This window comes from Carassius gibelio, chromosome A19 (assembly GCF_023724105.1).
Source record: "Carassius gibelio isolate Cgi1373 ecotype wild population from Czech Republic chromosome A19, carGib1.2-hapl.c, whole genome shotgun sequence".
Taxonomy (NCBI): Eukaryota; Metazoa; Chordata; class Actinopteri; order Cypriniformes; family Cyprinidae; genus Carassius; species Carassius gibelio.
Genome location: NC_068389.1, coordinates 26866890 through 26887334, shown reverse-complemented (window position 1 = coordinate 26887334; position 20445 = coordinate 26866890). Strand labels below are relative to the sequence as shown.

Here is a 20445-nt window from a genome sequence, read left to right as displayed (position 1 = left end):
GTATTGGGATCGCAAATCATTTGAGTCAGATCGGGAGTTCGTAGCGGGTTCGCGAATCATTTGAGTCAATTTGGTGATCGCGTATCATTTGAGTCAGTTCGGGAGTTCGTAGCGGGATCGCGAATCATTTGAGTCAATTTGGGAGTTCGTAGCGGAATCGCGAATCATTTGAGTCAGTTTGAGGATCGCGAATCATTTGAATCAGTTCGGGAGTTCGTAGCGGGATCGCGAATCATTTGAGTCATCTGACTCCAGTTTGGGAGTTGGAGTGGGATCGCGAATAATTTGAGTCAGTTCGGGAGTTCGTAGCGGGATCGCGAATCATTTGAGTCAATTTGGGGATCGCGAATCATTTGAATAAGTTCGGGAGTTCGTAGCGGGATCGCGAATCATTTTAGTCAATTTGGGGATCGCGAATCATTTGAATAAGTTCGGGAGTTCGTAGCGGGATCGCGAATCACTTGAGTCAGTTTGGGGATCGCAAATCATTTGAAGCAGTTCGGGAGTTCATAGCGGGATCGCGAATCATTTGAGTCATCTGACTCCAGTTTGGGAGTTGGAGCGGGATCGCCGATCATTTGAATCAGTTCGGGAGTTCGTAGCGGTTTCGCGAATCATTTGAGTCAGTTTGGGGTTAGCAGATCATAGCTGTATATGGATAGGCATTTTTAACTAATTTAGTAGCTAGTTATAATTACATTTTCCACGCTTGTTTAGGTGTGAAATGTGAACTCCTATTTTTGTTTTAATGATGTGCCTTTTAATAGCATCAAGTATATTCAAAAACTAAATCTGTGCCTAAAAAGTGCACACATCTAGGCTTATGTAAAGTTACATGATGAAGTCATACTAGTGCGCGTGTGCATTTTGAGTGCGTTCTTTCACTGCATTATTCGGTGTATTCAAATGCATATGAATGCATGTGAATGATCACAAAATTCAAGATATGAACCCTTTGTGCCAAAAGGGTTCTTTCTTGTCTTTGGAGTTGAGTAAAGAACCCTATGGTTCTATATAGAATGATACCTTTCTTCTAACAGTTTGTTGTCAGATTAATGGTAATTAGGCGTTAATGTTGCGAAGTTGCAAGCGTCCCACTCCAGTTCAGCAGGAAGCGCTCGCGCTCCGTGATAAAGCAGCAGCAGAAGCAGCATCTCATGTGATCTTTCTTGGGCGTCTGTTTGAGTTGGTTTGCGGTGTGCTCGACTGGATTTACTCACATCGTCTGTCGGAAGTGTGCCAAGCTGTTTACGCTTTTCTCTTTTGCGCGTTTGGTGCATGTTTTGCATGCATCGGTCACTATAGTTTTGCGCGTCTTGTTCAATTCGAGTCTCTTGGGTTTTGTAAGTATTTATAGTGTTATACAGTCAGTATGGGTCCTAAACAGAGCAGTCCGTCCGGAGGGGTTCGGATCCGGTCTTATTCCGGTTCCGATTGGTCTAACTCTGACGGGCGAGCTGCTATTCTGCGCTATTACGCGGGCGGTTCGACGGGACAGATCGGTGAACGGGTCCAGTATTCATCGCAAACACCCGGTTCGTTCATCCAGAGCGCCGTTATCCCGACCGGCGGCCGGAGAGATGAGGCAGACGGGCAGAGGACGCTTCTGATCGGCTCCTTACCTGCACACCTCACACCTCACCTGCTGGGGGGTAAGACACTGGACACACTCCCAAACTCCTGCTCATTAACATCACAGAATGCATTTCACTATGGGCTTTCCTATATATTGTCATTTAATTCACATTGATGATCTCACATGAAGAATTAACTTATTCTATAACCTTATCATAATTACAAGTATTGTGATATGTACTATTATATTAATGACAATCTGGTTAATATATTCAAATAATGCCAATAAGTCGATAATAATAAAATATATTATTATTAGCTTATTAGTCTTATTTGATAATATCAAACAATATCGTGCATAGTCGTATGCATTATAATTCACTTTATATAATGAATTACTCTATATGTTTTTATAATAATCACAAGCTCACATGTGTATTCTGATGATATATAATGCACGTTATTGACCATAGCTCATAATTATTCCATGCACATTAGAATGAGGCTTATTGGCCTTATATGATTATTCCGCTTTTTAATATGTAAAATATAGCCGAATTATAATGTATAAAATATATGCATATGCAGAATATGAATAATCACAAGTAATCACAATACTACTGATAGCCTATATTATAATGTTGCTTTTTGTCCTCAAATTATTATTAAACTTTTTATATGACAATATCACGGTAATATATTATAATTAATCTCGTTGATATATCTTTTTTGCTAGCACCTGACCACTTAATACTAGCATGCATACCTATTCTTTTCTATTCTATTCACTGTAATTTATTTAAAATAAAAAATATATCATGCATATATGAACTTGTATTATAATGTAGATTGACCACATATTGTTGTTCGGGTAATGTCAATAACTCCTTAAATGTACTGTATTACAGTTTGTTTTATTGGTGTTATATGACAATATCATAGTTGTATGCATTATAATATATAATAGTGAATCATTTAGACTTTATATGATGTATTATCTTATTATATGGAACTTATCTTAATCAAGCTCATACGTGTTATTGTATATTGTAATATATCAGTCATTATAGGTTATACAGTATATACTTCAGAATTTAATGCAGATTATTGATGAAATCATAAAATTATGGTATAATGATGCCAGTAATTCAATATATGTCCATACATTTTTATTATAATGTACCTCACTGGTTCTATACGATTACCTGCTTATTATGGGAGCTTATCATAATAAGGTCATGTGTGCATTATACTGTATTTTTATTTGATGAAGGGATAGATGTAGCATGATTGAGTGTTGTTTTATGGCTCATGTGTTGATGGTTTTATCATTGGTAAATGTGTGTGTTTCTGCACATCATGTTCAGAATGGCCTGCGATCAGAACTGTACGGACACTGTTGATTCGTTGTGGATGTTTTATTGTCTCAATACACAGAGACTTCCTTATCCAAGAACAAGACTACATGGAAATGTGGTTCTTTAACATTCCTGATGTGTTTTTGTGGGTTGAAACGGGTGATATAATGCTAATGAATGAATATTGTTTGCAAGGTCTGTCTTTCCGGATTACATTGACTGAGAACATGAAGGTCAACCTGCAGTTTTTAATTTTTGTGACCTTTGAGGGGCAATAAACATCAAACATTAAGAGCGTTTGGTGAGAGGTTCCAGATTTTATCTTAGTGCGACAATGACAGTTTGTATTAAATAAATGCTTGATTGTAGGTCAGATTGATAAGGACAATTTTGCTTATGGGTGTGAACATGAGAAAAACGTCATATTTGTCAGCAAGACATTTATGAGCCATATTTCCTGTTGAAATCCTTTTTATGAATCATGTTTGTGTTAACTGAATCTTTTTGATGTTATGAGGCATTCTCTGACATAATTCTATAAAATAAGAAGAATAGAAACCTTAAAACACTTTTTCTGCTATTGTATTTGCAGAATCAAACACAAAAAATTATTAAAGATGACTGATAGAATTGTGTGTTGGAAGTGTCGCAGTGTTTATATTTTTCATGGAAATCAACTCACAAATGGTGTACTTCTACGGAGCTGGGATAGCAAAGACTGAAGGGACATTCTGCTCTTTGTGTCAATGCACAAGATTTGGGTCAAACTGGAGTGTGAAGGTTAAAGTGCAGGAAGCATGTGTGTGTCATGTGGCTGCTCCTGATGCAGTGTGTTCAGTAGGATCAGTGTGTTCTTCGTCAGTTCACATGCTGAGCTTAAACATGAACATTTGGACAATATAAGTTACAGAGAACACAAACCGAATATGCATTAACCAAATTTTAGTGTCTTAAGTTAAATTCCTTATGCATAAAAACTTCCTCTCAGAATAATAAGAGTGCAAACAATTTTTCTTGCATTTTCTGAGACAGAGGTTCAGAATTTTGGGGTTGTTTATTTATTTATTTATTTTACAGTTTTTCTTAATAGCTTAAACACATTTCTTGAAATTGTGCCTTATTTTCTCTAAACTCTAAACACCAATCCATAACCTCTCACCCAATTCCCCATACTTCCTATTTTCAGGTCAAAATGAATCTCTCCACTCAAAACCCTTCAGTCTTGTTGAAAAAAAGAAACTTTGCCCTCAGACATGATACATATCCGCTCAAAAAAAAAAAAAAAAAAACACACTACAATACAGTCTTACACAATAGTGAGATCAACTCATAACACTGTTGCAAAAATCTTCTTTGGGTCATTTAAGAGAAGTTGGAGATGATCCTAAAATTAGGAGGTATGAAATGTTTTAAGGGCATTTCTTTTTTTCAGGAATTAAAATTCTTAGGTTTTTTGAGTCTGAGCAATCATTAAAAAAAAAAAAGATATGAAAATTCTTATGTTCTTGGGAATATAAAATATTCTTAAGTTTATTTTTAAGGTGGAAAATAAGAAAATTTCAGTTTCAAAGAATTTTAATCTTAATGTGTCATGAATCTGGCCCCTGGTCTGATCTGATGTGCACTGACAGTATGTATGCCATATTAAACATAATAGAGAGTGGTTTCATTGGGACAGCAGTGATCCTTAAGCAACCTTTGTTTTCATAACTCAAGCACTTGTTTCACTTTGACCTTTAACCTCCTGTCAGAGGAGAGTCAGATAGTGGTTCCTTTGATTCCTCTGGGCCACAGACACATAATGCACACAGCTCTGTCTTATACTGGCTTCTTGTAAAAGCTGTATATGTCTGTAATCAGTCTGGAGATGCTGTCATGCGTCAGAAGCTCCTCCCCATCAGTACACAACTGACTAACCTTTAATTTTATTTTATTTACTTCCTGTTAATGTTTTGTCAGTACAGACTGACACTGATTAACAGGTGTGTGTGTGTAACCAAGCACTTAAATGCATTTATACTCTCAGTGATAACATTTGCCCTGCTTAAATAGTTAGTTATTGACGGGTCAATGCAGTAGTGGTTGTGAATAAGTTCTCATTATTATTAAATGTGAATAAATGCAAAGAACAGGAAACATGTGCAACACACAATCACACTTCATTTAGAATATAATTTGTATTTTATTTTTTTTCTGTATATGGCCATCAGAAATGCATTGTAATTAAGCTTTGAGCTCATTGCTCTTTATTGTATTCTGTTGCATAATATTTTTGCATTGTGGAAAGACTGGGGTGTTTAATGCACAGGATAAAATGCAGCCTGTTAAACAGATTTATTTTAGCTTGTTGGGTAAAATGTTCAATACATAATATTGTATAGGAGTAAGAAAGGATTAATTAAATATCCTCTTTGTCTATATTGATTCAGGCATATATTTTGAATGCCTACAGAGATTTCTGTGAAGAACTTTATAGCCTCATAATGAACTTTGATTGAAATAAAACAAACATGTTGGCATATCCAGCTTTATAATCATTCAGCCACGTGAAGCACAACCACGTGCCGTGAGTTTTATGTATTAGATATAGTTCATATTGTGATAACCTGATAATGCACAGGAGATCACTACATTTTTACAGGCACAGGAACTAAATGCTGTGTGATTCTAATCAAGTGACCTAAAAAAAAAAATACACTTACCAAACACACACTGAAAATTTTTTATGTTGAATTTACTTAATTGTATTACGTCAAGGGGTTGCACGAAATAAATTTATTTAAATCCAGATATATTTTTTAAGTTGAGTTTACTTAAATTTTATAAATTGGTTGTACTTATATTTTATACATTGAGTTTATTAATCTCTTTCAGTAGTTTCAGATTAATTATATTCATAATTTTAGCTAAACTATTTTGAGTAGAATATACTCAAATTAATTGTGCAACCAGATCAATTTAATCGTTTAATTTCTACATATTTAAATTAATTTTAATCCAATATTTTTTTTATCTATTGTATCTTTCATTAATTTTCAGACAAATAAAGCAAACCCAATATTTTTAACTCTAACTTTATTTTTCTAAGAGATTTTAGCTCTCCCAAACAAGAGTGCCTGTATGTAACTCAATAGTCACCATTTCTCAGAGACCTCAATACATGGTACACCACACACAATGACGGTAACAATCAGTGAATAGTGTTTGAGTATAAATGGGTCATTTTGAGTAGAAAATGAACTTCAGGCGTCACAAAAATGAATGTCACTAAAAGTAACATCAAAAGCAACCATAAAACTGTGAAAAATTTAACATTTTTAATTATTCATGCCCCAGTGCATGATGGGAAAAATTATTCATTGAATTTACTAAAAAAATTAATTAAATGTAGCTAAAATAAATTGATTGCAACCACTTACCATAATTTATTTTAGTAAATTCAATGAATCATACCATCATAATCATAATTCGTTTAAAACCAACTAATAATTATTAATTAAAATCAAAAACTCAATTTGAATGGATTAAACTAGCAAAATTGAATTACGTTTTATTTAATTGGGGCCATAATCATTTTTTTCAGTGCAAGTATGTGGATGACTTTTGTCTCTTCTGTTTGTTTCAGCTGGATTCGACTGTCCCATGTGCTCAAAGTTTGTCTGTTCTGATGAAATAGATGTTCATCTGCTCAAGTGTTTCTCCAAACCCAGACTCCATTATAACGGTAAGAATAATCTTCACTGCAGCTGGTCACTGTCTTTCTGTCTTAAAACTTGTTTTAATGCAGGTGTGACACAACCGCGGCCCGTGTGTCATCAGCTGCTTCTCTGATGCTGATAGTGATGTTGTGAGGTTTTCTCTGTCTGTAGATGATGTTTTGTCCCGGGACTCTGGCGAGTGTTCGATATGTCTGGATGATATGGTTCAGGGGGACACCATCGCTCGACTGCCCTGTCTCTGTGTCTACCACAAAGGGTATGAGAAACATTCACTAACACAGTCATACACACACACACACCTGCTGTGGAAATCAGCTCCTCTTCTGCTCCTCCAGGTGTATTGATGAGTGGTTTGAGATCAACAGATCGTGTCCAGAACATCCCACAGATACACATTAAAACAGGTCAGTGGTTAGCCAATGGTGCCACCAAGAAACCAACAATGTTGGAACAAAAAATCACAAAGTATTTTTTTCTATCTGCAGATGATCAAATAAAGAAGAGCAGCAGAAAAGGGCTCAGTTAATATTTTCTCCATGATTTGACTCGCTTTGACACTAGATGATGAATCCATCACTATCTGAGACTTATATGGGTCTAAAACCTGCTGTGCCAAATCAAAATGAAATGTTGCGTATACTTTGCACAGTTCTGTTAGCAGACCTGAAGGCTGTTTTACAGTAATCTAGCTGCCATCTTTACCCATGATGCTCTTCGGAGATCAGATGGTGGACTGCAGTACTACTTCAGTAACATAACAGCGGTTTCATGATCGATAACCACAAGATGAAACACATTCTCCTAACAGGACTTTCTGTTCAACTGTTTTAACCCAAAGGAAGAGATGTTTAGAAAAGAAATGAATATAGAGGACGATGACCATGGAAGAACACGAAAGACCTAATCAAATATATTTTCTGTACACATAGGTTTTTGAAATTATATTTAAAATAGATGAACCAGTTGTAAATATTTTTGATAAATGCTGTTAATTTTTTTTCTCAATGTTATTAATGTCATGTATAAATAAAATCAAAGAGCTCTAGGATGTAAAGAAGTGCAATTTTTTGCTTTGATTCTGAATGACTATTAATCTGTCCAACAACATAAGGTGTTTCTATACTATTGATTTATATTGTGTGTGTGTGTGTATATATAGAAATATACACACACACACATGTATATATTACAGTTCAAAAGTTTGGGATTAATATTTTAATGTTTTTATAGGCACTTCTGTTCATCATGGCAACACTTATTTGATCAGAAAAAACAGTAATATTGTGAAATAATTTAAAATATTTTTTTTGTTTAATATAGTTTAAAATATAATTTATTTCTGTGATCAAAGCTGTATTTTCAGCATCATTTTACTGCACTCTTCAGTGTCACATGTTCCTTCAGAAAGCATTATAATATGGTGATTTATTATATCAATGTTGGAAACATTTTTTTGTATTCTTTGTTGAATAAAATGGTAAAAAGAACAGCATTTATTTAAGATAAATATTTTGTAATAATACATGCTACCAAAAGTTTGGGGTCAGTATTTTTTTTCTTTAAAAAAATTAATGCTTTTATTCAGTAAGGATGTGTTTAATTGATAAAAAGTGATAGTAAAGACTTACATTATTAGAAAATATTTATATATAAAATTAATAATTATAATAATTAAGCAGCACAACTGTTTCCAACATTGATATTAAATCGGCACATTAGAATGATTTTTGAAGGATCATTTGAGAGTGAAGAAATGTCTGATGAATATTCAGCTTTGTATCATATAAATTATATTTAAAAGTATATTAAAATAGAAAAACAATATTTTAAACTGTAATAATATTTTACAATATTACTGCTTTTTAAAAAAAAAAATTGTTCAAATAATTGCATGAACAGAAGAGACTTCTTTAAACCGCATTAAAAATCTTACTGATCCCAAACTTATAAACAGCAGTATACAGAGATGAATTAAACAGATGCATTACTGGTATTGGATAAAACTTTAAAGCTTAGGCCTGCCATCATTTAAAGCTCAGTGTGATCACATAAACATGAGCTACTGATATTAGAAACTGACCAAACACACAAATTTTATCCTTACAGTTTTATTATTTAACATTGAAAACATCAGTGAAGAATGAAATTGATCGAAGGTCAATAGATGAACGAGTCTGCTTGCATTTTGTGATATTGGAAACGGCGTGAACAAACTCCAATAGCTAGCCACAGAGGCACTCCGGGGCAGGGTTGCCAGGTTTTCACAACAAAACCTGCCCAATCGTGTTTCAAATGGTAAAAATAAAAGTTTTATTGAGGCCCAATATAACATTATTGGCATCACTTCAATCCTGGACATGAAAAACAGCCCACGGCAACATTGTTCAAGTAGCCCAATTCTGTGTGAATGCACATTTTAGAGTGGTCTTTTAATGTGGCCAGCCTAAGACACACTTGTACAATAATCATGCTGTCTGATCAGCATCTTGATATGCCACACCTGTGAGGTGGAGGGTTCATCTCAACAAAGGAGAAGTGCTCACGAACACAGATTTAGACAGATTTGTGATCAATATTTGAGTTTTGAGTTCAGGTTATGAAAACTAGTTGCAAAAACAAAAGTGTTGCATTTATAATGTGTATGTTCTTCTTCAAATGTACATTTCTCTGTCTACTTTTTTTCAGTTCTCTTTCACTCTCTTCATGCTCATCTCAGACTCTTCTTGTTAGTGTCCCTTTAGCTCAATTGGTCGCGCATTGCGCTATCTCTTCCCTCTATTAAACCATTTCTCTTCTTTTGATGTTAATAAAGCTACTGACACTCTCTGCTCTACTTTTAACATCCTTTTCTTGACAATATCTGCTCAGAGCTGCCGAAAGAAGATTACACAAGACCAAGCTGACCTGAGCAACTATATCAGTCTCTCCTGTCACTTTCTCCTCTAGTGTTTCTGCTGCCGAGGTCTCTTACCACCAGAACAACATCAGCAAAATCTATTCACATCATTCTCATCTCTACTCTATCCTCCACTTTCTCACACTTCTTCTCCGACTGGTTCTTCTTACTCTCTCCTAATGGAGATCAGGCAATATCAGAAACTGTTAATAATGTGTTACCCTGAGAATACACGTTACAGTGCATAGACTCACAGAAGAGATTACAACAGTTCAGAGATTGCTTTTTTTATAGCCATGTGATCTTATAATAGCTGTGTACTGACAAGACCTGATGCTGTGCGATGTTGCTCAAGTGACCTACATAACAAATACAGGAAAAAATAAATGTTACAAATATGAGAAGTTGATTTTTGTCTAGTCTGTTTGTTTCAGTTGGATTCGACTGTGCCGTCTGCTCAAAGTTTGTCTGTTCAGATTTAATAGATGTTTCTCTAAACCCACACTCCATTATAACGGTAAGAATAATCTTCACTGTGACACGCTGACCGCAGCAGGTCACTCTTTATCTGTCCAGTTAGATCACTGGCCTGTTCCTTCAGTCTTGGGCTCTCAAACAGAGCTGAAAAATATATGAAATAACCAGAAGCCTGCACTTATTTCATGCTGGACAGCTCTCAGCTCCACTGAAAAACTTGTTTTAATGCTGATATGTTTTAATGTGTAACAGCGCCCCAGTGTGTCTACCACAAAGGGTGTGAGAAATATTCACTAACACAGTCAGACACACACATACCTGCTGTGGTCTGTGGAAATCAGCTCATCTTCTGTGTGTGTGTGTGTGTGTGTGTGTATTAAAATTTTTATAAGACTTGAAAGGGCTTATTTTATACACTACCCTATTCCACACAAACTGCATCTTTTTTCAACTGCAGATATTTTCCAATTAAGAAGACCTTTTCCCAGGAAAAAAAGGGCTCTTGGACATCTGTGATGTGCATCAGCACTTCTCTTGATTCTCAATAGTTATTAAACATCAGGGCTATAATTGTGTTGATGCAGTTGTTGTATTGAATAGCCTAAATTTAATTCTGTGTAATGAAAACTAGTTTGCATCAGAAAAAAAAATATCTCAATCTGACCTGAGAAAGGTAGGCTGCTGCTTGCACTTAAAACCTTTGCCATGTTAATAATCTCCTATTTGAGCTTGTTTATATATCAGGATTATTTGCCAAAATAGAATCATAATATCTTCTCTAAATGAGAGCTGAACAAAGCCCATACTCTTGTCTTTTTCATAACACGTTCATGAACTGGATGAGCTGGATTCCTTCTCTCCGAACAAGACTGAACTTCTGCTGCCAGAAGTGAAAGCATTTGAAGAGTTTTACCGTGTGCCTGTTTACATCAGGGCATTATACGATGCTTTAAATCAGAAAAAAACATCAGTGTTAAGTATTAAATAGTAATATTTGTAGTTGCCTCTACAGGAATTTACATGGTGGGGAAACACTTGAAGAGAAACTACGAACATGGGAACCTTTGTGATTTTGATCAGAGTGATTGAACATTAGTCAGGTGAGCTGCTTTTAACTGACTTCCTCATTAACTAAAGTTACCATGAAAGAAGAAAAACCTTAAACATGAAGTACTTAAACATGGATTTCTCATGTCAAATGTTCTTATTAATGGGAGATGTAGGTCATATACTGTATGTACAGAGTAGTAAAACATTGCTTTTATCCGAATGTTATAGAAGAAACAACTTTGAAAACAATCAGCCTCACTACCCAGAGTAACAACAGTGGCTGTGGGTTATATTAATAGTAATGTAATACGGAGAAAACTGTTTACATTTTGTATGCGCATTTATTTTGTTAATCAAATTACTGAAATATATGATTTTATAATCCTTTATGGGAAAAAAAATTCTTATCCATTTAACACTTATTTCATTTTAAGCAATTTAATTAAACATTTAAATAAAGGGTAAACATAGGAAACAGCAATCATGATGGAAAAGTGTAAACGTCAAGGAAATTACCAATGACTTTTAAATAGACTGTCAATGTTTCTGACTCTTCAGACGTACCTGTGCGGCTACATTCAGACTGAATCAGTCATGGAGGACAAAGAAACATTTGACAATCACGATTTTTCTCCAGGATGCAGGTAATTCAGAGTTTTTACATGATCTTTATGTTATAGAAAATACATTGTCTTGTAATAGGGCAGTTGTACAAGATATTCTGAGTGGTTTTCTCGTATTTCTACTTGTGAGTTAAGATGCAGTGGTCTCTGTAACATTTTCTTTGTGCGGTGTCATCACTCTTCAACATTTCTAAAGCTTCTCTTGTATCGACAAAATTCCGTTTGAAGTTTATCTACATGTTAAATCAACTATATGAATTATTGTCTTTATTCTATTAGTATCTCTTTCCTGTTCCACAGGCAGAGGTCAAACTCACTGGAGCCCGGCTGTGTGTCCATGAAGATTGACCAGTCTAAGGAAAACATAGGAACATTTAAAGGAAAATGCACATCTACAGATCTGAGGTACAACCTTTTTTTTTTGTCCAGATAGAAAGTTAGATAGATTCTCCACGATAGGTTTATCTACATGTAAAATGAAACAAATTGATCCCTTTCTCTGCTCTGTATTGTTTTATCTCACCCTCTTCTTTTTTGTTATTTTCTTTTTATTTACCTCTGTTTCACAGAACTTTGTCCATGAGAAGTGATCGTTCTAAAGACAACATAATAACATTTGGAGAAAAACACACATCACCTGATCTGAGGTATAACATTTCATTCTGTCAGGTGGATTGAAGTCAAGGAAGAATAGCTGTAGGGAGTTAAAGACGGAAATCCCCCATGCTTTTTTTTTTTTTTTTGTAATTCAAACCATCAACTAAAGCCCTGCACAGTCCTCAAATCTTGTTAAAATATTAGGTGCATATCCAAGTGTGAAGTGTGGAAGCTAAAGCATGCATTGTCTCTTTATTTTACTCTTTCACAGATATTTGTCCTTGAGAAGTGACCGTTCTAAGGACAACATTATAACCTTTGAAGAAAAACACACATCACCTGATCTGAGGTATTACTTTTCATGTTGTCAGGTGGATTGAAATCAAGAAAGAATATCTATAAGGGGTTAAAGAAGAATCAGAGTGTCTTCCGATCATTAGTTTTATTTAATATTGAAATCTGAAAAAGGAAAAATAGCACATTTTTCACACAACAGTTTAATTTTTCATTTTAACATTCAGGGGAAAAAAATAATAAGCAACTTGAATATTCAATCTTTACATGTGGGCGGGAATGAAACGCCCCTCTTCGCTGATTGGTCAACCAAATATTACAACATAATAATATTCACAAAAAACAAAAAACATAATAATAACAAACATAATAATAGTACTTTACTTCTATTGATTCGTAACGTTTATTTCTACTACATTTGATCTCTTTCTCTTCATCAAACAGCCAGATTAATGAATGGCTTAACCATACTGAGGCAGAGACTTTGGTCTTTTGGCACACCCTCTAATCTATTATAGCTAACTATCAAAATCTGTGTGACAAAGCTGCACAACACACTACATCATACAACAATCATATGTTGTTATTCCATTGGCATGGGACTATTTGTTCGTCAGAGTGCTTGTTTCAGTGATTGAATTTAGTGAAATGTGAATTTAATGTCATGATTTGAAGGTGAACTCATTTGAGTTATAAGATAATATCCAAACCCTGAAACAACAATTCGAACAACAAACCAGTGTCATCAGTGTCAGAAATTTACTTTCCCATAATGGGAAACTGATATTGTTATACATATTATTATGTTATTATAATTATATATAATATTATTATTATATATTATAATATATATATATATATATATATATATATATATATATATATATTTTTACCTTTTCCATGTCATTTTTAAAGTCAAATTCTTACATCAAATAAATTAAAATAACATGAAAATAGACTGTTACCAATTAAATCTGCATCTGAAGATGCATTTAGATGTATTTACAGTTTAATGTGGACCAGACAGCTGTACGTGCAATTTGCACAGCAATCACAAATGTATAATGAAATGAGATAAGTGTTTTATACAACATTTCTAATACAGAATATTAATACAATGAAATTATACTTGAATTATGAAAGTAATATACTAGGTGGCGGTAAGTTAGTGTCTTCATAAAGGAGGCTTTCGTTCAGTCAGCTCATTCAAAATACTTCATTTATTAATTTTGGAATAGACAGGCAGCTGTCTATAAAAATTTGTAATTGCATTGTTGTCTATAATAATGGGTTTTGCATCAGTTCAATCATTAACCTTAATTTGGTGCATCCAAGTGTGAAGTGTGGAAGCTAAAGCATGCATTGGCTATTTTGGTTTCACAGATATTTGTCCTTGAGAAGTGATCGTTCTAAGGACAACATAATAACATTTGAAGAAAGACGCAAATCAACTGATTTGAGGTATAATTTTTTATTCTCTTGGGTGAATTAAAGTCAAGGAACAGCTTTGTAGTGAGTGAAAGAATGAAATCCCTCAAGTTTTTTAAAAATATTGGCAGTTCAAACCATCAACCGAACTTCAATTACTAATTTAATGAATCTTTTATATTTGCTTTGCATTGCCTCTTTGGATCTGGGTTTTCCTGCTTGCATAATTCACAGAAATAGTTTTTCCAGGTTCATAGATCTGAATATCTTGTTAAGCCAATAACAAATGGTGCATTGACTGATGAGTAGAAATCAGGCAGAGTTTCATACTAGGTAATTAAAGTTTGCACTGGGGCAAAGACCAGAGTCAAAAATGAAGGATTCACTGGAAAACTTAGAAATGAGACTCTCAGCGAAAATAAAATAAAAGGCGAGTCATCCAAGTGGATGTTCAAACTTAGTTCCTCTGACTTACAAAATGTACAAAAAAAAGACGACTAGACTTCATGCTGCTGGACTAAACTAAACTAGTCTGATGATTTGTGTGTGTAATCTTGTGTAAACTCTGCTGGTTGATCAACCCTCTTAAATGTTTGATCAGTGACAATGTCTATAGTTCAGGGTGTAACCATGTTCTTCTCTCATATTAATTAACATTATTTTTATTAGTCAGGTAATTCATTTGTTTCAACCTTTTCACATTAAAATTCAATCCTACTTTTTATAATCAGCAGAAATGATTCATGACAACATATGGGAAATTTATCAGCAATCACAAATAAACCAATCAATCATAATCATTTTGATCACAATAAATGCCTTACTGAATATTTGCTTAACTGGACACTTTTCTATTCTTTTTAAAGTCAATTTCAATGGCAGAGATCAGACTCACAGGAGCAAAGCTGTGTGTCCATGGAAAGTGAAGCGTCTATGGGAGAGTCAGTAATATTTAATGGGAAAAGCAAATCAAATCTGAGGTACAAAATTTCTAGATTTAGCCTAGATAGAAAGATTGATTACTTTTTTAACTTGCCCAAAATGTTGAATATGAATATGATAATATCTATGCTTTTGTTATATAAATATCAGTGTATCCACACCAACCAGAAGATTAATGACATCATTAGATTAGCATGTGTTACTTTATATTACTGTCAATTTTACCTCTTTCATTTATGCTTTAATCATTTTATTATAATTTTTTCAATCTTTCAGTTGTGACTCTCAACTGATCCAAGGCACATTCAAATCAAATCTTATAAAGACATTTCAGTGTCTGTATGAAGGAAAAGACAAGCAGGGAAACCCAACACTCCTGACCGAGACCTACACAGAGCTCTACATCACAGAGAGTGAAAGTGGAGAGATCAATAATGAGCATGAGGTGAGACAGATTGAGACACAGTCCAGGAGAGCAGCAACCGATGACACACCAATCAAATGCAATGACATCTTTAGAGCTTTACCTGGACAAGGCAAAGCCATCAGAACTGTGCTGACAAAGGGAGTTGCTGGCATTGGAAAAATGGTCTCTGTGCAGAAGTACATTGTGGACTGGGCTGAAGGGAAAGAGAATCAGGACGTCCAGCTCATATTTCCACTTCCTTTCAGAGAGCTCAACTTGATGAAGGACAAAACACTCAGTCTTTTAGATCTTCTTCATGACTTTTTCCCTGAAACAAAAGAAATTCAAATATCTAGTAGCGAATATAAAGTGTTGTTCATCTTCGATGGTCTGGATGAGTGTCGTCTGTCTCTGGATTTTCAGAGTGATGTGAGGTTATGTGATGTGAGTGAATCAGCCTTAGTGAATGTGCTGCTGATGAACCTCATTGTGGGGAATCTGCTTCCCTCTGCTCTCATCTGGATCACCTCCAGACCAGCAGCAGCTGATCTCATTCCCTCTGAGTGTGTCCATCGAGTGACAGAGGTACGAGGCTTCAATGATCCACAGAAGGAGGAATACTTCAGGAAGAGAATCAGTGATCAGAGTCTGGCCGACAGGATCATCTCACACCTGAAGTCATCAAGGAGCCTCTACATCATGTGCCACATCCCAGTCTTCTGCTGGATTTCAGCCGCTGTTCTGGAGAAGATGTTGAGTGAAGCAGAGAGCGGAGAGATTCCCAAGACTCTCACTCAAATGTACACACACTTCCTGATCCTTCAGACCAATATCAGACATAAGAAGGACTATGTGAAGAACGTGAAAGATGAAGACATGATCCTCAAACTGGGGAAAGTGGCTTTTGAGCAGCTTGTGAAAGGCAACCTGATCTTCTATGAGCAAGACCTGAGAGAATGTGACATTGATGAGACAGAAGCATCAGTGTACTCAGGATTGTGCACTCAGATCTTCAGAGAGGAGTTGGGCTTATTTCAGGGGAAAGTCTTCTGCTTTGTTCATCAGAGCATCCAGGAACATCTAGCTGCTCTATATGCACACCTCTCCTTCACACATGACAACATCTGTGTGTTTGACCAAATCAAAGATAAGTTCTCTAAAGCTGTAAGCTGGTTTAAATATAATTCAGTATATGAGCTGCATCAGAGAGCTGTGGATGAAGCTTTACGGAGTAAGAATGGACATCTGGACCTTTTTCTGCGTTTTCTTCTGGGTCTCTCATTGGAGTCCAATCAGACTCTCTTACGAGAACTACTGAAACAGACAGGAAGCTGCTCCTACAACAAAGAGGAAACAGTTCAGTTCATTAAGCAGAAGATCAGGAAGAATCAATCTCCAGAGAGATCCATCAATCTGTTCCACTGTCTGAATGAACTGGGTGATAATTCACTGATGCAGGAGATCCAACATTATCTGAAATGTGGAAAAATAGGAGAAACCAAACTCTCATCTTCACAGTGGTCAGCTCTGGTTTATGTGTTACTGACATCAGAGCAGGAGATGGATGTTTTTGATCTAAAATGGTTTATTGGAACTCAAAATACAGCAGACAAAGTTCTTCAGAAGCTGCTGCCTGTGGTTAAAGAATCCAGATCAGTTCAGTAAGTCACTCCACTAATTCACTACACTAATTAAACATGATCACATCAGGGACGTGCAGAGAGTTCATTGGGGGTAGGGGCTTAAAAGTAAAAAGGGTAATTTACTGTATATACAAAGTAATTCCAGTTAAATAATTCTTTCATTTTAGAGTCCATTTTGCCGTTTTCAGTGCAATCTGAAACTGGTAATAGTGTTTTAGTTCGAGGTATGGGCTTAAATACATTAACAGTTCCTCTTCATAAGGTTAAGCTTCACTCTGACTTAGTGACTGGGGAAGTAGTAGTGGGTTTGCGTCCTGCTTTACCAATTGAGGGTGTACACCTAACTTTTGGGAGTTAGATAGTGGGCTAATTTCCAAGTATTTGATTGCACATTTGAATACTTTCAGTCTGTGGTTTATTTGCTTATGGCTGATATTGACCAGTTTGTTGAATCGCCGTCGTACGTGTTGTTAAATAAGTGTACAAAAGAACAACTTTTGAAAATCGCTGAATATTATGAAGTAAAACTTAGCGATAAGAGAATAAAAGAAAGTAGTATTAAAACTGAGCTGAGGAATAAACTGGTTGATAAGAAAGTTCTGACAGCTGAAATGAGTGAAAGTGACCAGCATGTAAAAAGTTTGACTACACAGTCTGCTTTAACTTTTGACCAGCAAAAAGAGTTATTATTGTTACAAATGGAACATGAGAAAATAAAGCAGAAATCGGAGCGTGATAAAATAGAATTGGATAAAGCAAGGATGGACTTGCAGTATTTAAAACTGAAGCTCATTGATGAAGGTAAAGTTGGTGACGTTGGGTCAATTGTTGGTCAGAGTGAGAAGTTTCCACTGAATCAAAGCTTAAAACTTGTTCCTAAATTTAATGAGGTTGATCCGGATGTTTTCTTTACTATGTTTGAACGTGTTGCGGTGTTACAAGGTTGGTCTAAAATCCATTGTGTTCGTCTTCTGTCCTTGCGGCTCCTTGTTTTGAAAGGTCCTTCTCTTTGCAGGTTGACGCAAGTCAGGTTGGAGCTGGAGCTGTTCTCCAACAGTCTGATGAACAGGGGGTTGTTCGGCCTGTCAGCTTCTTTTCGCGCAAGTTTAACTCATACCAGCTAAATTATTCCGTGGTGGAAAAGGAGGCTTTAGCGTTGATTTGGGCGTTACAGCATTTTGACATCTATGTTGGCTCAAGTCAACCTGTTGTTATTTATACAGACCACAACCCCTTGACGTTTTTAAATTCTCTTCACTGTCCTAACCAAAGGCTGATACGTTGGTCTTTGTTTCTTCAGGCTTATTGCCTTGATATTAAGCACATTAGAGGGTCTGAAAACGTTGTGGCAGACGCCCTGTCACGTTCCCCTATGAATGAGGCTTAAGTTGGTGTAAAAAAAAAAAAAAAAAAAAAAACACTCTTTTGGCTCTGGTTGCTGTCTTTGGTACTTAATTTTTTTTTTCTTTTCTGTATGGTGTTTGTTTTTGTTTTAATTGTTTGTTTGCAGGGATTCTTAACAGATCCCTGTTCTAAGGGGAGGAGTGTGACGACCTTGGTATTCATTGGGCTTTTTTCCAGTAGACGTCGGATGACTCCGCCCCCGTAACCTGGTTGCATCCGTGACACCTGTGCCCAATTTCCCTTGCCTCTTTATAAGAAGCAAGCTTGATGGCAGAAGAGCGGGCGGCCAACTTGATTGTTTTTCGTTATAGTTTGATGTTTCTTTTTTGCACACATCACGAGACCACACCACAGGATATTACCTTCTCGCACATATCTTTAGGATGCCATTACTGACTTTGAATACTATCTTAAGACGTTTTGGTATATTTGTTTGAGCTAAATAAAACGTTTTTTTTACGAATTGGCTTTCTTATGTCCCAGTTTTTGTTGCGTCCCCTTTTTGAGTCACGGGACGTAACAATAGTAAAATTACAGATAATAATTATAAAAAATAAAGTAATTCACATGTTTTCGAACTTGAACTGCTTACTCTTTACATAATGGCAGGCCTTGAGCCACAGTGCTTTAAGTGGGAGCCCCGAAAACTGTCACAAAGGCATTAAAATGTGCAAACACTTACAACACAAAACACCAATTATAAGCAAAATTTTTACTCTCTCTCTCTCTCTCTCTCTCTCTCTCTCTCTCTTTTTCTCTCGCTCACACACACACACACACACACACACACTGCTTGACATACATGCTCAAATCAAATTCTGCAACCCTCCTCTATGAATACAGTATGTACATTGAGCACTGCTATTCATTCAGCTCGTTTAGGGCCAAATTTCTTTTTATTTATGCTACATTTGTATCTTTGAATATATAAAACAATACATTTTATTTGGATGAATTTGTCTTTTAGCAGATTTACCAATTGTTAATTGCTATTTGTGCTTGTCAATTATGAACAAAAGGTAGAATTTAACTGCTGGCAAAAACTTGAGAGAATTGGGCGAGGCAGAGGGGCTGCTTCTGCAAATATTTGAGTGGCTCCTCCGCCAACAGATGTAATCTCACTCTAATCTTCACTCTTTACAGGTTAAGTAAGTGTGGCATCACAGATGAAGGCTGTGCTGCTCTGACTTCAGCTCTGAGATCTAACCCTGAACACCTGAGAGAACTACATCTATCATTGAATGAACTAAGAGACTCAGGAGTGAATCTGCTCTCTGATCTACTGAAGGATCCTCACTGTAAACTGGAGACACTGTGGTAAGAATGTATAAATGTGTCAACATTCTCCTCTATTTTCAATAATGATCAATAGTGACATTTTACTCATTCATGAATAAATTCATGCCTTCACTAATCGTTAGTTTATTCATTTATTTGTAAAATTTATATATCAATTAATGTAAAACATTCTGTCTTTTCCATGTCATTTGTGCAGTTGGTTCTTTAATTACAATTAAATCAAAATTTAGATTTAAGGACCATTTTAATTATTGTTATTTTTTTAAATAATTTATTCTGACTCTTTTATTATTCTCTTTTATTATTCTTTTTAATTCTATACTTTAAATTTAGCTTGTTCATTTTGATTTCAATCTTATCTTGCATTGGCTGTTAACATGGATCTCACGGTTACCAACTCACCAGTCTGATCTTAAGTCAGAGGTTATGTCTAATACTATTTAATAGGCTGCCCATGCTAAAAAGCTACAATGAGGTGGTAATGTGCTGTTTTTAAGTAATTGCAGTGAAAGGTTCCATATTAGTAAAGAAATGCTGTGGAGACACAGGTAACACACACACACACACACACACACACACATACAAACAGACACACAATCTCTCTCTTAGAGTGGTTCTTTATCTCCATGTCATGCATATTTGGCATCATTTCAGTGTGACTGGTACAATGGTTTCATCCTATCAGAGAGTTTAGGAATACTTTTACTCTTTCTCAGGGCCTTTCTTACAAAATA

General features: G+C 35.5%; 2 protein-coding genes across 2 annotated transcripts in view; both read left to right on the top strand.

Annotated features, from left to right (window-relative positions):
• The first annotated feature begins 1125 nt into the window (after nt 1–1125).
• On the top strand, nt 1126–7709 carry LOC127935713 (E3 ubiquitin-protein ligase znrf2). Its single transcript, XM_052533814.1, has 5 exons — nt 1126–1652; nt 6559–6657; nt 6803–6908; nt 6988–7056; nt 7138–7709. Exons 1-4 carry the CDS (start codon nt 1373–1375, stop codon nt 7049–7051), a joined length of 549 nt encoding a protein of 182 aa, XP_052389774.1. The 5' UTR covers nt 1126–1372; the 3' UTR covers nt 7052–7056; nt 7138–7709.
• Nucleotides 7710–10905: 3196 nt separating this feature from the next.
• si:ch211-149a19.3 (NACHT, LRR and PYD domains-containing protein 12) overlaps nt 10906–20445 on the top strand; it is a 149019-nt gene continuing 139479 nt past the window's right edge. Inside the window, exons 1-8 of the mRNA XM_052532926.1 lie at nt 10906–11125; nt 11634–11719; nt 11999–12103; nt 12268–12345; nt 12567–12644; nt 13973–14050; nt 14884–14997; nt 15236–15799. Coding sequence (XP_052388886.1) covers nt 11670–11719; nt 11999–12103; nt 12268–12345; nt 12567–12644; nt 13973–14050; nt 14884–14997; nt 15236–15799 — 1067 coding nt within the window. The 5' untranslated portion in view covers nt 10906–11125; nt 11634–11669. The remainder of the gene's footprint in view (nt 11126–11633; nt 11720–11998; nt 12104–12267; nt 12346–12566; nt 12645–13972; nt 14051–14883; nt 14998–15235; nt 15800–20445) is intronic.